General features: G+C 35.6%; 1 protein-coding gene and 1 long non-coding RNA gene across 2 annotated transcripts; one reads left to right on the top strand and one right to left on the bottom strand.

Moving 5' to 3' along the window:
• The first annotated feature begins 811 nt into the window (after window positions 1–811).
• Window positions 812–2,982, top strand: LOC124221971 (uncharacterized). Its single transcript, XR_006883902.2, has 3 exons — window positions 812–996; window positions 2,296–2,354; window positions 2,693–2,982. It is a non-coding gene; the product is annotated as an uncharacterized lncRNA (long non-coding RNA).
• Window positions 2,983–4,824: 1,842 nt separating this feature from the next.
• Window positions 4,825–12,138, bottom strand: LOC138191100 (uncharacterized). Its single transcript, XM_069137004.1, has 2 exons — window positions 11,414–12,138; window positions 4,825–5,488 (listed from the first exon to the last, which is right to left on the bottom strand). The coding sequence occupies exons 1-2, from the start codon at window positions 11,983–11,985 to the stop codon at window positions 5,047–5,049; spliced, it is 1,014 nt and encodes a 337-aa protein (XP_068993105.1). The 5' UTR covers window positions 11,986–12,138; the 3' UTR covers window positions 4,825–5,046.
• Between the last annotated feature and the right edge of the window lie 481 nt (window positions 12,139–12,619).

The raw sequence follows: 12,619 nt of genomic DNA, 5'->3' as shown, positions 1-12,619 counted from the left end.
TCATAAAATTTGTCATTTTTCAAATTTTCCATAATGGACATGTGCATAAAGTTTTTCAATATTTATACCTTTCATAAAGTTATGGATCTTTAATAATTATGCATACTGAGCTACGTCCAGTCAAAAAGACCGAAGTGAAGACTTTTTGACGGAATACGAATTGGGCGTCATAATTCTCATTTGTCTTGTTGAATCTACCAATTTTCTCGAACAATATCTCTTAAGGGACAACACCACTGTGACGGCTTCAAAAAATCGATTTTTTGAAAACCATCTAGAAAAATCTAGAATACATTCAAGAATAGAATGCCGTTGGTCCCAGGTCGAAAAAATAATTATTTTGGGAGATATAGGAGATATGGGAGATGCCAAAGGGACTCGTGAGAATGGGTCCGAAAGTGTGGTCCACACCGAATGCGTGTTTACTTTAAAACCAGTATAACATTGACCAGATACTTCCAAATTCCAATGTTTAGAATATTCAAGTATTGGAGGTGGTGGTTTCGAACGCCTTAAACGGATACATAAATATTCGTTATTTACGTCTGAACTATATAAGAATAAACAAGCAGTGTTTATATTTTAACTAAACAATTAATCAACAATTAACATTCCTTTTTGATTCCTGGGTGACCGGTTTACACTAATTGTAATATTATAATATTTATTCACATTCTTAGTCTACGTATGTGTTTATTAAAATTACCGTCGTACTTATATTAATTCAAATTAACGCGCCTTATTTATTCGCGTTTTATCCGCGAGGAAGTGCTGAAAAACCCTAAAAATATGGCATCACGTCGCATACTCGAGCGCACGTGCTCGAGCGTCGCGCGCCAATTTTTCGCGCATCACCGTCGCGCAGCGTCGTGCACTCTTCCATCCTTCATTCTCGAGCTTTCTTGTTCTTTCGCACCGCGTTTCACAGGTCGTTAGATACCACGGATCTCTTGAGAAAATTACAGAAACCCACGTGGCAAGAAAAGTGGATATTTGGTAAGTAAATGTTTAATTTCCAATAAATGTGTAGAGAATTAGACCAAAAAATATCCTTAGCTACTTGGCATAATTACATATTTACGTGCATATTTGCTATGTACGCGGTTCTGCAGTTTACTTGCTAAATCGGCTATCCTTGGCCACCACGTGTTGAATGGTATGCAATTGAAATACCGGCTTATGTGTGAACAGAAAGTACTATACTGCTTATAATTTTTTGTCAAGCTGTGAATTAAATAAAATAATTACGATCGTTGACTTCCCAACTATAAAACATCTATAATATTAAATCTTTTTATAGTTTACTCAACAAGGTTATTTCCTAACCGCAGTTGACCTCTCACGAGTGAGTAGTCGTTTGCTTTTCCATAGAATTGAAAAAATCATGCTACGTATTTGAAGGATAACTTTTTGTCAGAATAACTTTTTCTTTGAAGAATCATTGTGATCTGGATGAACTAAGAGTGTTTGACCAAATATTTAGAAAAAGTCAGAAATAGTGGAAATTGTGTGTGGAAATTTCTGGTTTTTTTTTCTCATATTTTTTGAGTAACAGATCTTCGTTTATCCAAATCAGAATGATTCACCAAAGAAAAATTCGTCCTGATAATTATCCTTCAAATTGTGCATAATGATTTTCCCCCTTGATGGAAAATCACACGATACGGCATAATTGCCTTATGCAGTATTAAATTATGCATATTCCGATATTCGTATAGTGTCGCGATTTATTGATAAAGGCTGATTTTAATTTATACTAAATTGTTGATCAATTGAACCTTAAAGATACGCCGAAAGTTATCAAACTTCGGTTTACTTTTTACTAGTTAATTACTGATTGAGGCCTGTTTATTTAAAACTGTACGTTTTTAACATTTTAACTATAATTATTATAGGCTATTATTATGCATTATAATTATTTTTCACGCTATACATATAGACGGGCCCTAATGAAACACTTAGTGTATCTCGCTGGCCCAAATAGAACAAGGCTATTTCACAAAAAGCTGTATAAGGCATGTACAGAGCTCTGTATATACGTCCTATGTCAGCTTCAGTTTTATGCACATTCCTATCATTGTTGATTATAAAATAGCAGAATATACTCTCACAAAACATTCTGCTTATACGTTATTTCAATCTGGCGTACACCACCTTGAGCCTCGTGTAATCTAGCTTCAGTTAGAAAGATATCAGACTAGCGTGGAGACCGCCGATCAGTAATTACATGTTATTTGCTTTGAATCACACTCATGTATTTACAACTAAATCTTGAAACATCTGTAATAATTGCAGGAAAAGGTTGAGCAGCTGACAGTCAACTGTGTATTCAAAATATACAACATACGTTTTAGGTAAGACTATTATTAACCAATCATTTAGTTTATGTTTGATCAAATGATTGGGTAACCAGCTACCATTCGATTAGCAATCACACTAATCTAATATCAATAGTGGCATTACGTCCATATTTTCAGTGTATATTTCATGTTAAACAACTCAACTTTGTAGTCAACTGTATAGTAGACCCTGACAAACATTAGTTCTCAGACTGTTTTCAGAATAAACTTTTATTTTCCTGCACATCAAATGAGAAATTATTGACTGACCTTTTGTTATTCAAAGTTTTATGTTCGCAACATTGAATATTATACTTTATTATACTTGTATTATTTATGATATTTGATTTCAGAAAATGACACGTAAAAGAAAAAGTAACGACTGCTATTCAGATAGACATAAGCGTCGACTCGTTGAACAACAAACTAAATTAAGTATTATTAGAATGAAGCACGTTGAGCACGTATAGTACGAAATGTAAAGTCGTGAACCGAACGCTTTTTTTAAAATATACATGAAAATAAGTATAGTTTTTTCTCGATTTAAACTTATTATTATAATATTATAATAATTGAATTATTTTTAAATCAATAATGCATATGAAAATATAGGTTATAATAATTAAGCTGATACAGGGCAGTCTTTTGCTATTTTTTCAAATTCTTCTTATTTCGAAAGGTAATTAAAAATTACAATATATATCAATGAAATATGAGAAATCATTTTTTTAATCATTATCTTTATTCAATCAATTACATATATATATACAAATTATACATTGTTATAATTGAGTATAAATGATGGCAAAAAGATTATATAATTTGATCATGTAGAGAATAATCATTTGAATGAATAATGTTTTCAAATGAGGGAATAATTAGGTTCTGGAAATTAGAAACATGAAATTAAATGACTAATCATATATCTAGTTGTACGTTTTGATTAAACTTTCCAACGAGTTATAATGCATTGTATAAATGTTCCAAATTACAATCCATAAAGTACATTGATTGGCATTTTCAGATTAAATAATATTTTTATTTTAATTATTATGTGAGCAAATAATTAAAGACTTTATGGGATTTTATTAATAATTATATTTATCCTAAAAAAATTCAATTCATCTGGAAATATTTTCTTTTAAATTCTTCTTTTCTCAAAAGTTAATCAAAAGTCATAATATAAATAAATGAAATACAAATATTAAATTTATTTATCATTCTTTTCATTCAATCAATTATATGTATATATACAAATCATACAATAATATAATTGATTATAAATGTAAGCAAATAAATCAAATAATTCAATGATATAAAAAACGATTATTCAAATAAATCGTTTTTCTTGAATTAAAAAATAATCAATTTTCAAACATTCAAAATATGAAATTGAATATCTAATCATATAACTATCTGTATGTTTTCTTCAAACTTCTCGACAAGTTCTAATTCATTGTATAGATGTTCCAAATTACAATCCATAAACGTCATTGAATGGCATAATTTCAATGAATCATTTTTTTTTCTTTAATAACATGTGAGCAAATAATTAAAAACTACATAGGATTTTTTTAATAATTATATTCATTATTAAAAAATTTAATTCAACTGAAAATGATTTTTTTTCTGATTCTTTTTTTTCAAAAGTTAATTAAAAATTATAGTATAAATGAATAAAATATAAATAAGAAATTCATCTATCATTGTTTTCACTCAATCAATTATATATATATACAAATTATACAATAGTATAATTAATTATAAATGTAGGCAAATAAATTGAATAATTTAATGATATAAAAAACGATTATTCAAATGAATCGTTTTTCCTAAATTGAAAAATAATCAATTTTCAAAGATTAAAAATATCAAATTGAATAACTGATCAATTATCTATCCGTATGTTTTCTTCAGACTTTTCAATAAGTTCTAATTTATTGTATGAATGTCCCGAATTACAATCCATAAAGGACATTATATGGCATTTTTCGAATGAATAGTATTTTTATTGCAATTAATATGTAAGCGAATGATTAGGATGTATGAAAATTTTTTTTAACATTTTTATTTATTTTCAAAAAATTCAATCAATGTGAAAATCCTTTTTTTTTCCTAAATTCTCCTTTCTTTAGAAGTAAATTGGGAATTATGATATATATTGTAACGATTTAGGCGTTACGTTAATAAAATATGGATCCGCGAGTTTACTTATTATCAAATCAAAGGCGTGAACAAAAATATCGTGATAAATGCTTTTAATGCAAATACGTGTTTCTTGTTTAAAGTCTGAAACAAGACTGTTTTTACAATAATATCGGTTGGCGCAGCAACCTTATTCTTTTTAAAGACATAAGAGGTTCATAAACGTCTTTTATCTATGCTGACTACTAGATCATTAAAGAGGGGGCAAAACGGGTGATTTCACCCTTTGTAACACTACTCCCCCCCGAGGAAAAGAGTCGTCCCGACTCGGCAAAGATAAAACAATTATAAAAGTATTCTAGTAGTCAGTGCTCAAAGGTGAGTTGGAGCTGTGGCTCTAAAATTTAAGAACTCCCTTTTTTACTATCTGGCATTTGCCCACAGTCTCAAGGTAAACCACAGAAAACCTTGAGCAGATAGTTGAGCGTTAAATAATCTCAAAAATTTATGTGCCATGTTTTATAAAGGTTAGTGTTATTAAGTGTTATGTGGCTTCATGAATTCAAAGTTTTCCGCAACGGCCCAGATTGATGTCGGGAAGAAATTCGATTTTCTTCATGAAGGATCCCTCCGAAACAGGTTCGGATGAAAACATCAAAACGGGAACCGACAATTCCAGGGCCAAATAAGACGAAAACAGACTTCTCTTCATAGGAAATAAGGAAATCGGGGGGTGACTGAATCTAGAGCTTCTTCTGAGACAGCACACCCTAGAGTTTGGAGGACAAATGTGAGTGGTGGTATAACAATTCAAATTCACTGAGTGAATTTGGGAGAATACTTGAATAAAATAAATTGAATATGTATTCAAAAGAAAAGAAACGATCTTATCTGAATTATTTCTGCGTCCTTCTTCAAAATAAAACCACCAGTCATCCTCAGGAATCGGGGAAGATTGGAAGGAAAGGGCTGTGTCAAATAACCTGAAAAAGTGCTCACAAAAACTGACACTTAAGGTTAATAAAATGTGAAAATCAAGCAATCGCTCATCGACCTCGAAAAATAATCGTGGCTCCTTTCACATTAATAAACCAAAGCATATCCGACACAAAACTCGATTCCAGAGAAGAAATTTCTAGAAAGAAACAATCAAAGAAAACAAATTTCAAATTGATTAGCAACCCAGAAATAACAAATCATTATCAGACTTCCGTAGTAAGAAGAACCATGTCAAAAATTCATAATTTAATAAACGCGGGAATATTAGCTCAAACCTTTGACTTTCTTAATTTTAAAAATTTATCAGAAGAAGAATTAGAAAACGAATTCCAGAATTCGTGGAAAAAGTTTTCTTGTGGGTTTTTCGATTTTCGAATCGAAGAAGGAAAAATTGGTCTTCTGTGCACGTCATGCTGCACCCGCAGGTAAATGAAAAAACAAACACAAGAAACAACCCCTTATTTAAATAGAAATTTAAATTGAATTTTTTTTTTTTTTTTTTATTGTGAAAATTCCAGTCCTGAACATCCGCGAGGTGAAGTTGACCTCCACGTAACCTTTCTGAAGGACAATACTTCCTGCATCGTTTGCAAGGATAGTCTTATCCTCGTTGAAAAACCGACGGAAGGTTGCTCCGAATGTGAAGCCGTAAAAATGGAATTGAAAACAATTATTAAAACCGCATACCACTTCCAAATTATTTAGTTTTTTTTTTTAAACTATTCAAATATTCTTGAAAATACAAATAAAATAAAATTAAATTGAAAGGTTTAACTTTATCTGTGTGTCATTGCAAAACAAAAACTAGAATAAACTTGGTCGGCTGTGGATTCTGCATTGATAACCAAAACAGGAGCCGATAAAGAAGAAAAGGTTTGTTTTACTAGCCAATCTTCATGAACCTCATGGATAGTTCTGAGTAGCTCTAAAGAAATACTCGATTCTTCCTCACGAGAACGGGAACTAACACGAGCAAACGAAGTTTCTGGGGAAACTCGCAAATAAACAATCAAATCTACTCTGAGCTCAGACGAGCGAATGAGAAAATCAAAATTTTTTGTCAATAAATGAGATTCGAAGTCGCGAAAATTACCTAATCTTCGACGAGCTTCTACAAAACAATTGCTACTGAATATCGATCTTTCCATCACCTTTACAGGCAATGAAGTCGTCTGCAGATGTCTATCTAACATAACCATTTGAGCGAAATGCTGAAAATAATAGCAATAACGATCTGGGTTCTGATACATCAAATCTAAAAGATTAATTCCAGCTACATTTCGATATTCTTCAAGAGGTTCTAAAAGTGTACAGACCTGGCGATCTGCTAAAAACCTCTTGGTGAAAGTTGTTTTTCCGCATCCGATATTTCCTTCAATAATAATCGTAAGCGGTCGAGTTTTACTCGAATGAATTCCGAAAGGTAAATTTTTCTCCCAATTGATAACCGACTGTAAAGAAGGCCAAATCGATCACAGTCGTCAAGGGTGTTCGTTTGAAGATCTAACCTCGAAGGACGTTCCTGGTCTTGGAGAGACTGTTCCAGGTTGATCTTCTTCAAATGGAGCAAGACGATCCAAGTGAACCACTTTCTGACGCGAATGAGGAGATCTTCGGATTCTATAAACAACATCATTTATCCGGTTAACCACTGAGTGAGGGCCTTCCCAATTTCTTTGTAGCTTTGGACATCGTCCTTTCTGTCTTCGAGGTTGAAAGAGCCAGACAGAATCTCCAGGATTAAATTTTAAATCTCTGGCTCGAATATCATAACGAGTTTTTAATTTATCTGAAGCCATAGAAATTCTATTCCTAGCAAAGTGATGAATTTCTTCTAAACGTTGTTGTAATGAAAAGGCATAATCTGTTTGATGCTGTCTTTGCACAGGAACAGGGCCTTTCTCTAAATCTGACGGAAGTCGAAGATTTCTTCCAGTAAGCATGAGGGCTGGCGTCTGTTTCGTCGTCTCATGAATCGCAGATCTGTAAGATAAGAGGAAGAAAGGGATCCAGGAGTCCCAGTCTCTCTGATTCTGCTCTACGAAGGACGACAAATATTGTAGCAAAGTTCGATTCAGACGCTCTATCATGCCGTCAGATTGCGGATGCAAAGGAGTTGTACGAGTTTTCCTAACCCCTCAAATCTGAGTAACCTCTTTCATTAAGGTTGACTCAAAATTTCGGCCTTGATCAGTATGAAGTTCTAGAGGAACTCCGTGTCTACAAATAAATTCTTTAACGAATGCCTGTGCTACAGTAGAGGCTTCTTGATCAGCGAGGGGAACCACTTCAGGCCACTTAGTAAAATAATCAGCAATAACCAAAGCATATTTATTTCCAGAATGGGTTATCGGGAGAGGTCCAAGAATATCCATTGCTATTCTTTCAAATGGAGCTCCCACGTTGTAAATTTGAAGAGAGCTTTGTCCCTTCGCTCGAGGTCCTTTCTTTGCCGTGCAGATTCGACATCTTCGACACCAATCTTCAACGTTCATCCGGCAACGGGGCCAAAAGTAGAAGTTGCGAATTCTGCCTGGAGTTTTATTTGAAGCGAAATGTCCGCCTGCAGGAGAATCATGATGAAGAGCAAGAATCTCTGGAACTCGTGACCTGGGGACCAAAAGTTGCCACCTGATTTCTTTCAAGTCTGCAGATTCCCATTTCCGGTATAAAATTCCATCAATTAAAAGGATAGAGTCCCATTGAGCCCAATAAATTTTCAAATCTGGCTCGGCTAAAGATATATCCTGCCAGTCTGGGCGAGTTTCTGCTTCTTTCCAAGATTTCACTTGATTCAAAGTGTCGTCCTCTTGTTGCGATTTTCTCCATTCCTCCTGGTTATTTTCGAAAGAAATCTTCCGTACTGAAAGAGAGGGGTCACGATTTTTCTCTAATCGTGCACACTGTTTACACTCTGGCATTTCCTCGCAGGGTCTTCGAGAGAGAGCGTCGGCGTTTCCATGATGAATTCCTGCTCGATGACGAATATCAAAATCGTACTGACCGAGCCTTTCTAACCATCTAGCTACCTGACCTTCGGGAGATTTGAACGAAAGTAGCCACCTGAGAGAAGCATGATCTGTACGTATCAAAAATCTCCTGCCGTACAAATAATGGTGAAAATGTACTACGGTCTTAACAACAGCTAAAAGCTCTCTACGAGTGACACAATAATTCCTCTCAGTTTTACTCAAAACTCTGCTGAAATAGCTTATCACTCTCTCTTGACCTCCCTGAATTTGTGACAGAACCCCGCCTATTCCTGAAAGAGATGCATCCGTATCTAAAATAAAAGGAATTTCGACCTCTGGATAAGCTAAAATCGGCGAAGAAATAAGATTTTCCTTTAATTTCTTGAAAGCCTCTTCGCATTCCGGGGTCCAGTCAAAAAGAATCTTGATTCCGGTCAAATGATGGAGAGGCTTAGCTATACTAGCGAAACCTTTTACAAATCTTCTGTAATACGTACAAAGGCCTAAAAAGCTTTGAACTTGTTCTTTATTCTTAGGTGTCGGCCAAGAAGAAACCTTCTCTATTTTGGATGGGTCGGTCTTCACACCTTGTGCTGAAACGATATGTCCGAGGAAGCCTACTTCTTTCTGGAACAGATGACATTTTTTCGGGCTCATTTTCAGACCTGCTTGCTTCAGCCTAGCGAAAACTTGTCTGAGATTTTGAACTTCTTCTTCAAAGTTCTTGCCAAAAACGATTATATCGTCTAAATAAACGAGGCATATTTTGCCCGTGAGCCCATGGAGAACAGCCTCCATCATTCGTTCAAAGGTAGCCGGGGCATTACTCAAACCAAACGGCATAACCTTGAACTGCCATAATCCTCCTTAACCCGTAACAAAAGCTGTTTTTTCTTTATCTAGAGGATCCATTTCGACCTGCCAATATCCGCTCTGAAGATCTATGGTGCTGAACCAAGTTGCACCAGCTATCAGGTCGAGGGTCTCGTCGATTCTGGGTAGAGGGTAAAAATCTTTCTTCGTTATATCGTTCAGCTTCCTGTAATCGATACAAAATCGTTTGGATCCGTCCTTTTTGTTAACAAGGACGATTGGTGAAGCCCAGGGACTAGACGATGGCTCAATCACATCGTTCGCTAACATGTCTTCCACAAGCTTCTTCACCTCTTCTCGGGCGTTGAGAGCGAGTCTTCGAGGAGCTTGTTTAATTGGTGAACTCTCTCCGACGTCGATCTTGTGCTTGACAGAAGTACATCGGCCCTTATCACCACTATCTTTGGCAAAAGAATCTTTAAATTCTAGCAAAAGAGATTCAAACGATTCTTCCTGAGCTGAATTTAACGAAATCGAAGATTTCTCAACAAGGCTCCGTAAATGAAGAGGAAAATGTTGTTGCAAATCATCTTCCGACAGTTCTATTTCTCGAATTCTAGGAGGAGTCCAATAAATTCCATTCCTATTTGTACAAAGAGTTATTTCGCGATTGTTTGAAGCTAGTGAATTTCTCTTAGTCGAGATAACACAGTTATGAGCTGTAAGAAAGTCTATTCCCAAAATACCTTCATCCTCTATATCTGCTATAAAAACCTTATGTGGAGAGTCGATACACCCAAAAAGGTTAATTTGGACAGTAGCCTGTCTCAAAACCGGGGTCGTCTCTCCAGTGGCTGTTCGCAGAGAAAAAGAGGGAACAATCTGGTCATCGGATTTAAAGAGATCCGATCGAACTACGGTTACTTCCGCGCCCGTGTCTATTACCCACAGACAATCGACGCCATTAACAGTACCACGCGCGTAAAGACCAGACTGTCGCAGACTTCTAATTAAAAACTGTTCTCTAAGAGGGCTTTCACTACCAACAATCTGCGATGATTTCCGCCCTGACAAATCATCTGAAACTAGTTTTTTGAGTGAGTTCCTGTTGAAGAACTCGATTGAGGATCTGCTTCCCCTTTTTCTATATTTTTCTTACGCCAATTATAAGAATTTGGATTCGAGCCTTGCATCGGCTTTCCACTAATTTTTTTTAATTAAAAAACAATGATTGGCGTCGTGGCCTGTTTTTTTACAAAATATACAAGTCAAGCTAGTTTGACTTGTCACAACCACGTTTTTATTTATACGCTCGTTTCGACGGTTTTGAAAAGAACCTCGATTTCTTGATTTAAAATTGTTACCGTTATTTCTATTTTTATAATTTTGAGGTTTTGGCTCCTCCGAGTATTCAAAACTCTGTCTTCCTGAGGTGTTTTCAGACACCTCAATCCGACGAAGTTTGCTTAACCCAAAATATTGCTTTCTCATTGCCTCCACCTCGAGGGCTTTGGCGGTTGCCTCCCGCAGAGAAGTGAGGCCCGACGTTCCAACGGCCATTTTAATTTCCGGATCATTAATCGCATTCAAAAAAGCTTGCGTTGCTAATAAGTTACGAGACGGCTCGTGATCCGGCAAAGCTATACGAGAAAGCCGTTCAATGTCCTGACTAAGAGACGCAAGGTCTTCGTCTCGTCCTTGTCTTCTCGTCTGTAATTGTGCTGTGTACAGTTTTGTTAAGTGGTCATTTCCGTACCTCAACTTTAATGCAGAACTAAGTTTTTCATAATCAGAGATTTCTTCCTCAGACAACGCTGTTAAAACGTTCAAAGCCGGCGTTCGAAGACAGGAGGCAAGACTGTGGCCCTCATGGCGGAGTCCCACTGATTATGTTTAGCAATTGTATTAAACTGGCGTTCGTAATCTGCCCATGGAACTTTTCCGTCAAAAATTGGTGGTTTTAAAGGATAAAGAGGCTTCTCATTAATCTGAGAAGCAACCTCAGGAAATCCTGAATTATTTAATTGATTAAAATGAGAATATTGAGGTCGAACTTGAGGCAAAGACTCGGAAAAACCAACCTCATTATTTACTCTCCTTCTACTAATTGGAGATTCAACTACTTCCCTAGTAAAAGGCACAGACCTTGAATCTCGAACATCCTGGATTCGTCCTGGATGTCGGACCTGTCGAACAGCGGAAACGGGAACAGGAGAAGGAACAGGAGAGAGAAGCGGCGTAACGACTCTGGAACCTCGTGGAGTGACAGCCGGTTCTCCTGAGCCATTCACCTGATGAACAGCCTGAAGAGCTGCCACAGTCGTCCGGAACAGTTCGTGTAGACTAGTTTCGGATCGTTCTTGTGCTTCTCTATCAAGCCTGCGCTGTTCCAGCTGTTGTTCCTGTTCTCTTCTTCGCTGTTCCAACTGTTGTTCTTGTTCTCTTTTTCGCTGTTCCAACTGTTGTTCTTGTTCTCTTTTTCGCTGCTCTTGTTGATCAAGAAGCAGCTGAAGAAGTTGCTGTTGTTGGCGCTCAGCAGCCTCTTGCTGTTGAGACATGATCTTCAGCAGATCAATTTGAGAGATTGTCGAAGGAATTGGAAGAGGGTCCACTGAAGGCGATGGAATTGTTTCAGGGACCCGCGGATTCTCCATAACAAAAGGTTCTTCTCCGCTACTTTCTCTTCTTCTTGAGCGCGTCAAACGACTGCTACTCATAATTAAAGTTCGCGCACTGAGTTGATTCAATTAATAAGAACTCAAGATCCCGCTTCTGACACCAATTGTAACGATTTAGGCGTTACGTTAATAAAATATGGATCCGCGAGTTTACTTATTATCAAATCAAAGGCGTGAACAAAAATATCGTGATAAATGCTTTCAATGCAAATACGTGTTTCTTGTTTAAAGTCTGAAACAAGACTGTTTTTACAATAATATCGGTTGGCGCAGCAACCTTATTCTTTTTAAAGACATAAGAGGTTTATAAACGTCTTTTATCTATGCTGACTACTAGATCATTAAAGAGGGGGCAAAACGGGTGATTTCACCCTTTGTAACAATATGAATAAAATATAGATGATAAATTCATTTGTCATTTTTTTTTATCTCAACAATGATATATATATGTATATATATATGTATATATGTATATACATATATATATAGATACACATATTTACACAAATTATACAATGATGGTAATGAATATAAATAAAGGCAATTAGATCCAATAATTTATTGATAATAATGATTATCAATTTGAGTCAATTATTTTTCTCAAATTAAAGAATAATTACTTTTTAAAAATCAAGAATATGAAATTGAATAACTAATCATTTATCTATCTGTA

The sequence above is a fragment of the Neodiprion pinetum genome, chromosome 6 (assembly GCF_021155775.2).
Source record: "Neodiprion pinetum isolate iyNeoPine1 chromosome 6, iyNeoPine1.2, whole genome shotgun sequence".
In the NCBI taxonomy this organism is placed as follows: domain Eukaryota; kingdom Metazoa; phylum Arthropoda; class Insecta; order Hymenoptera; family Diprionidae; genus Neodiprion; species Neodiprion pinetum.
Note: the sequence above shows the minus strand (reverse complement) of the source record. Positions and strands in the feature narration are given on the sequence as shown.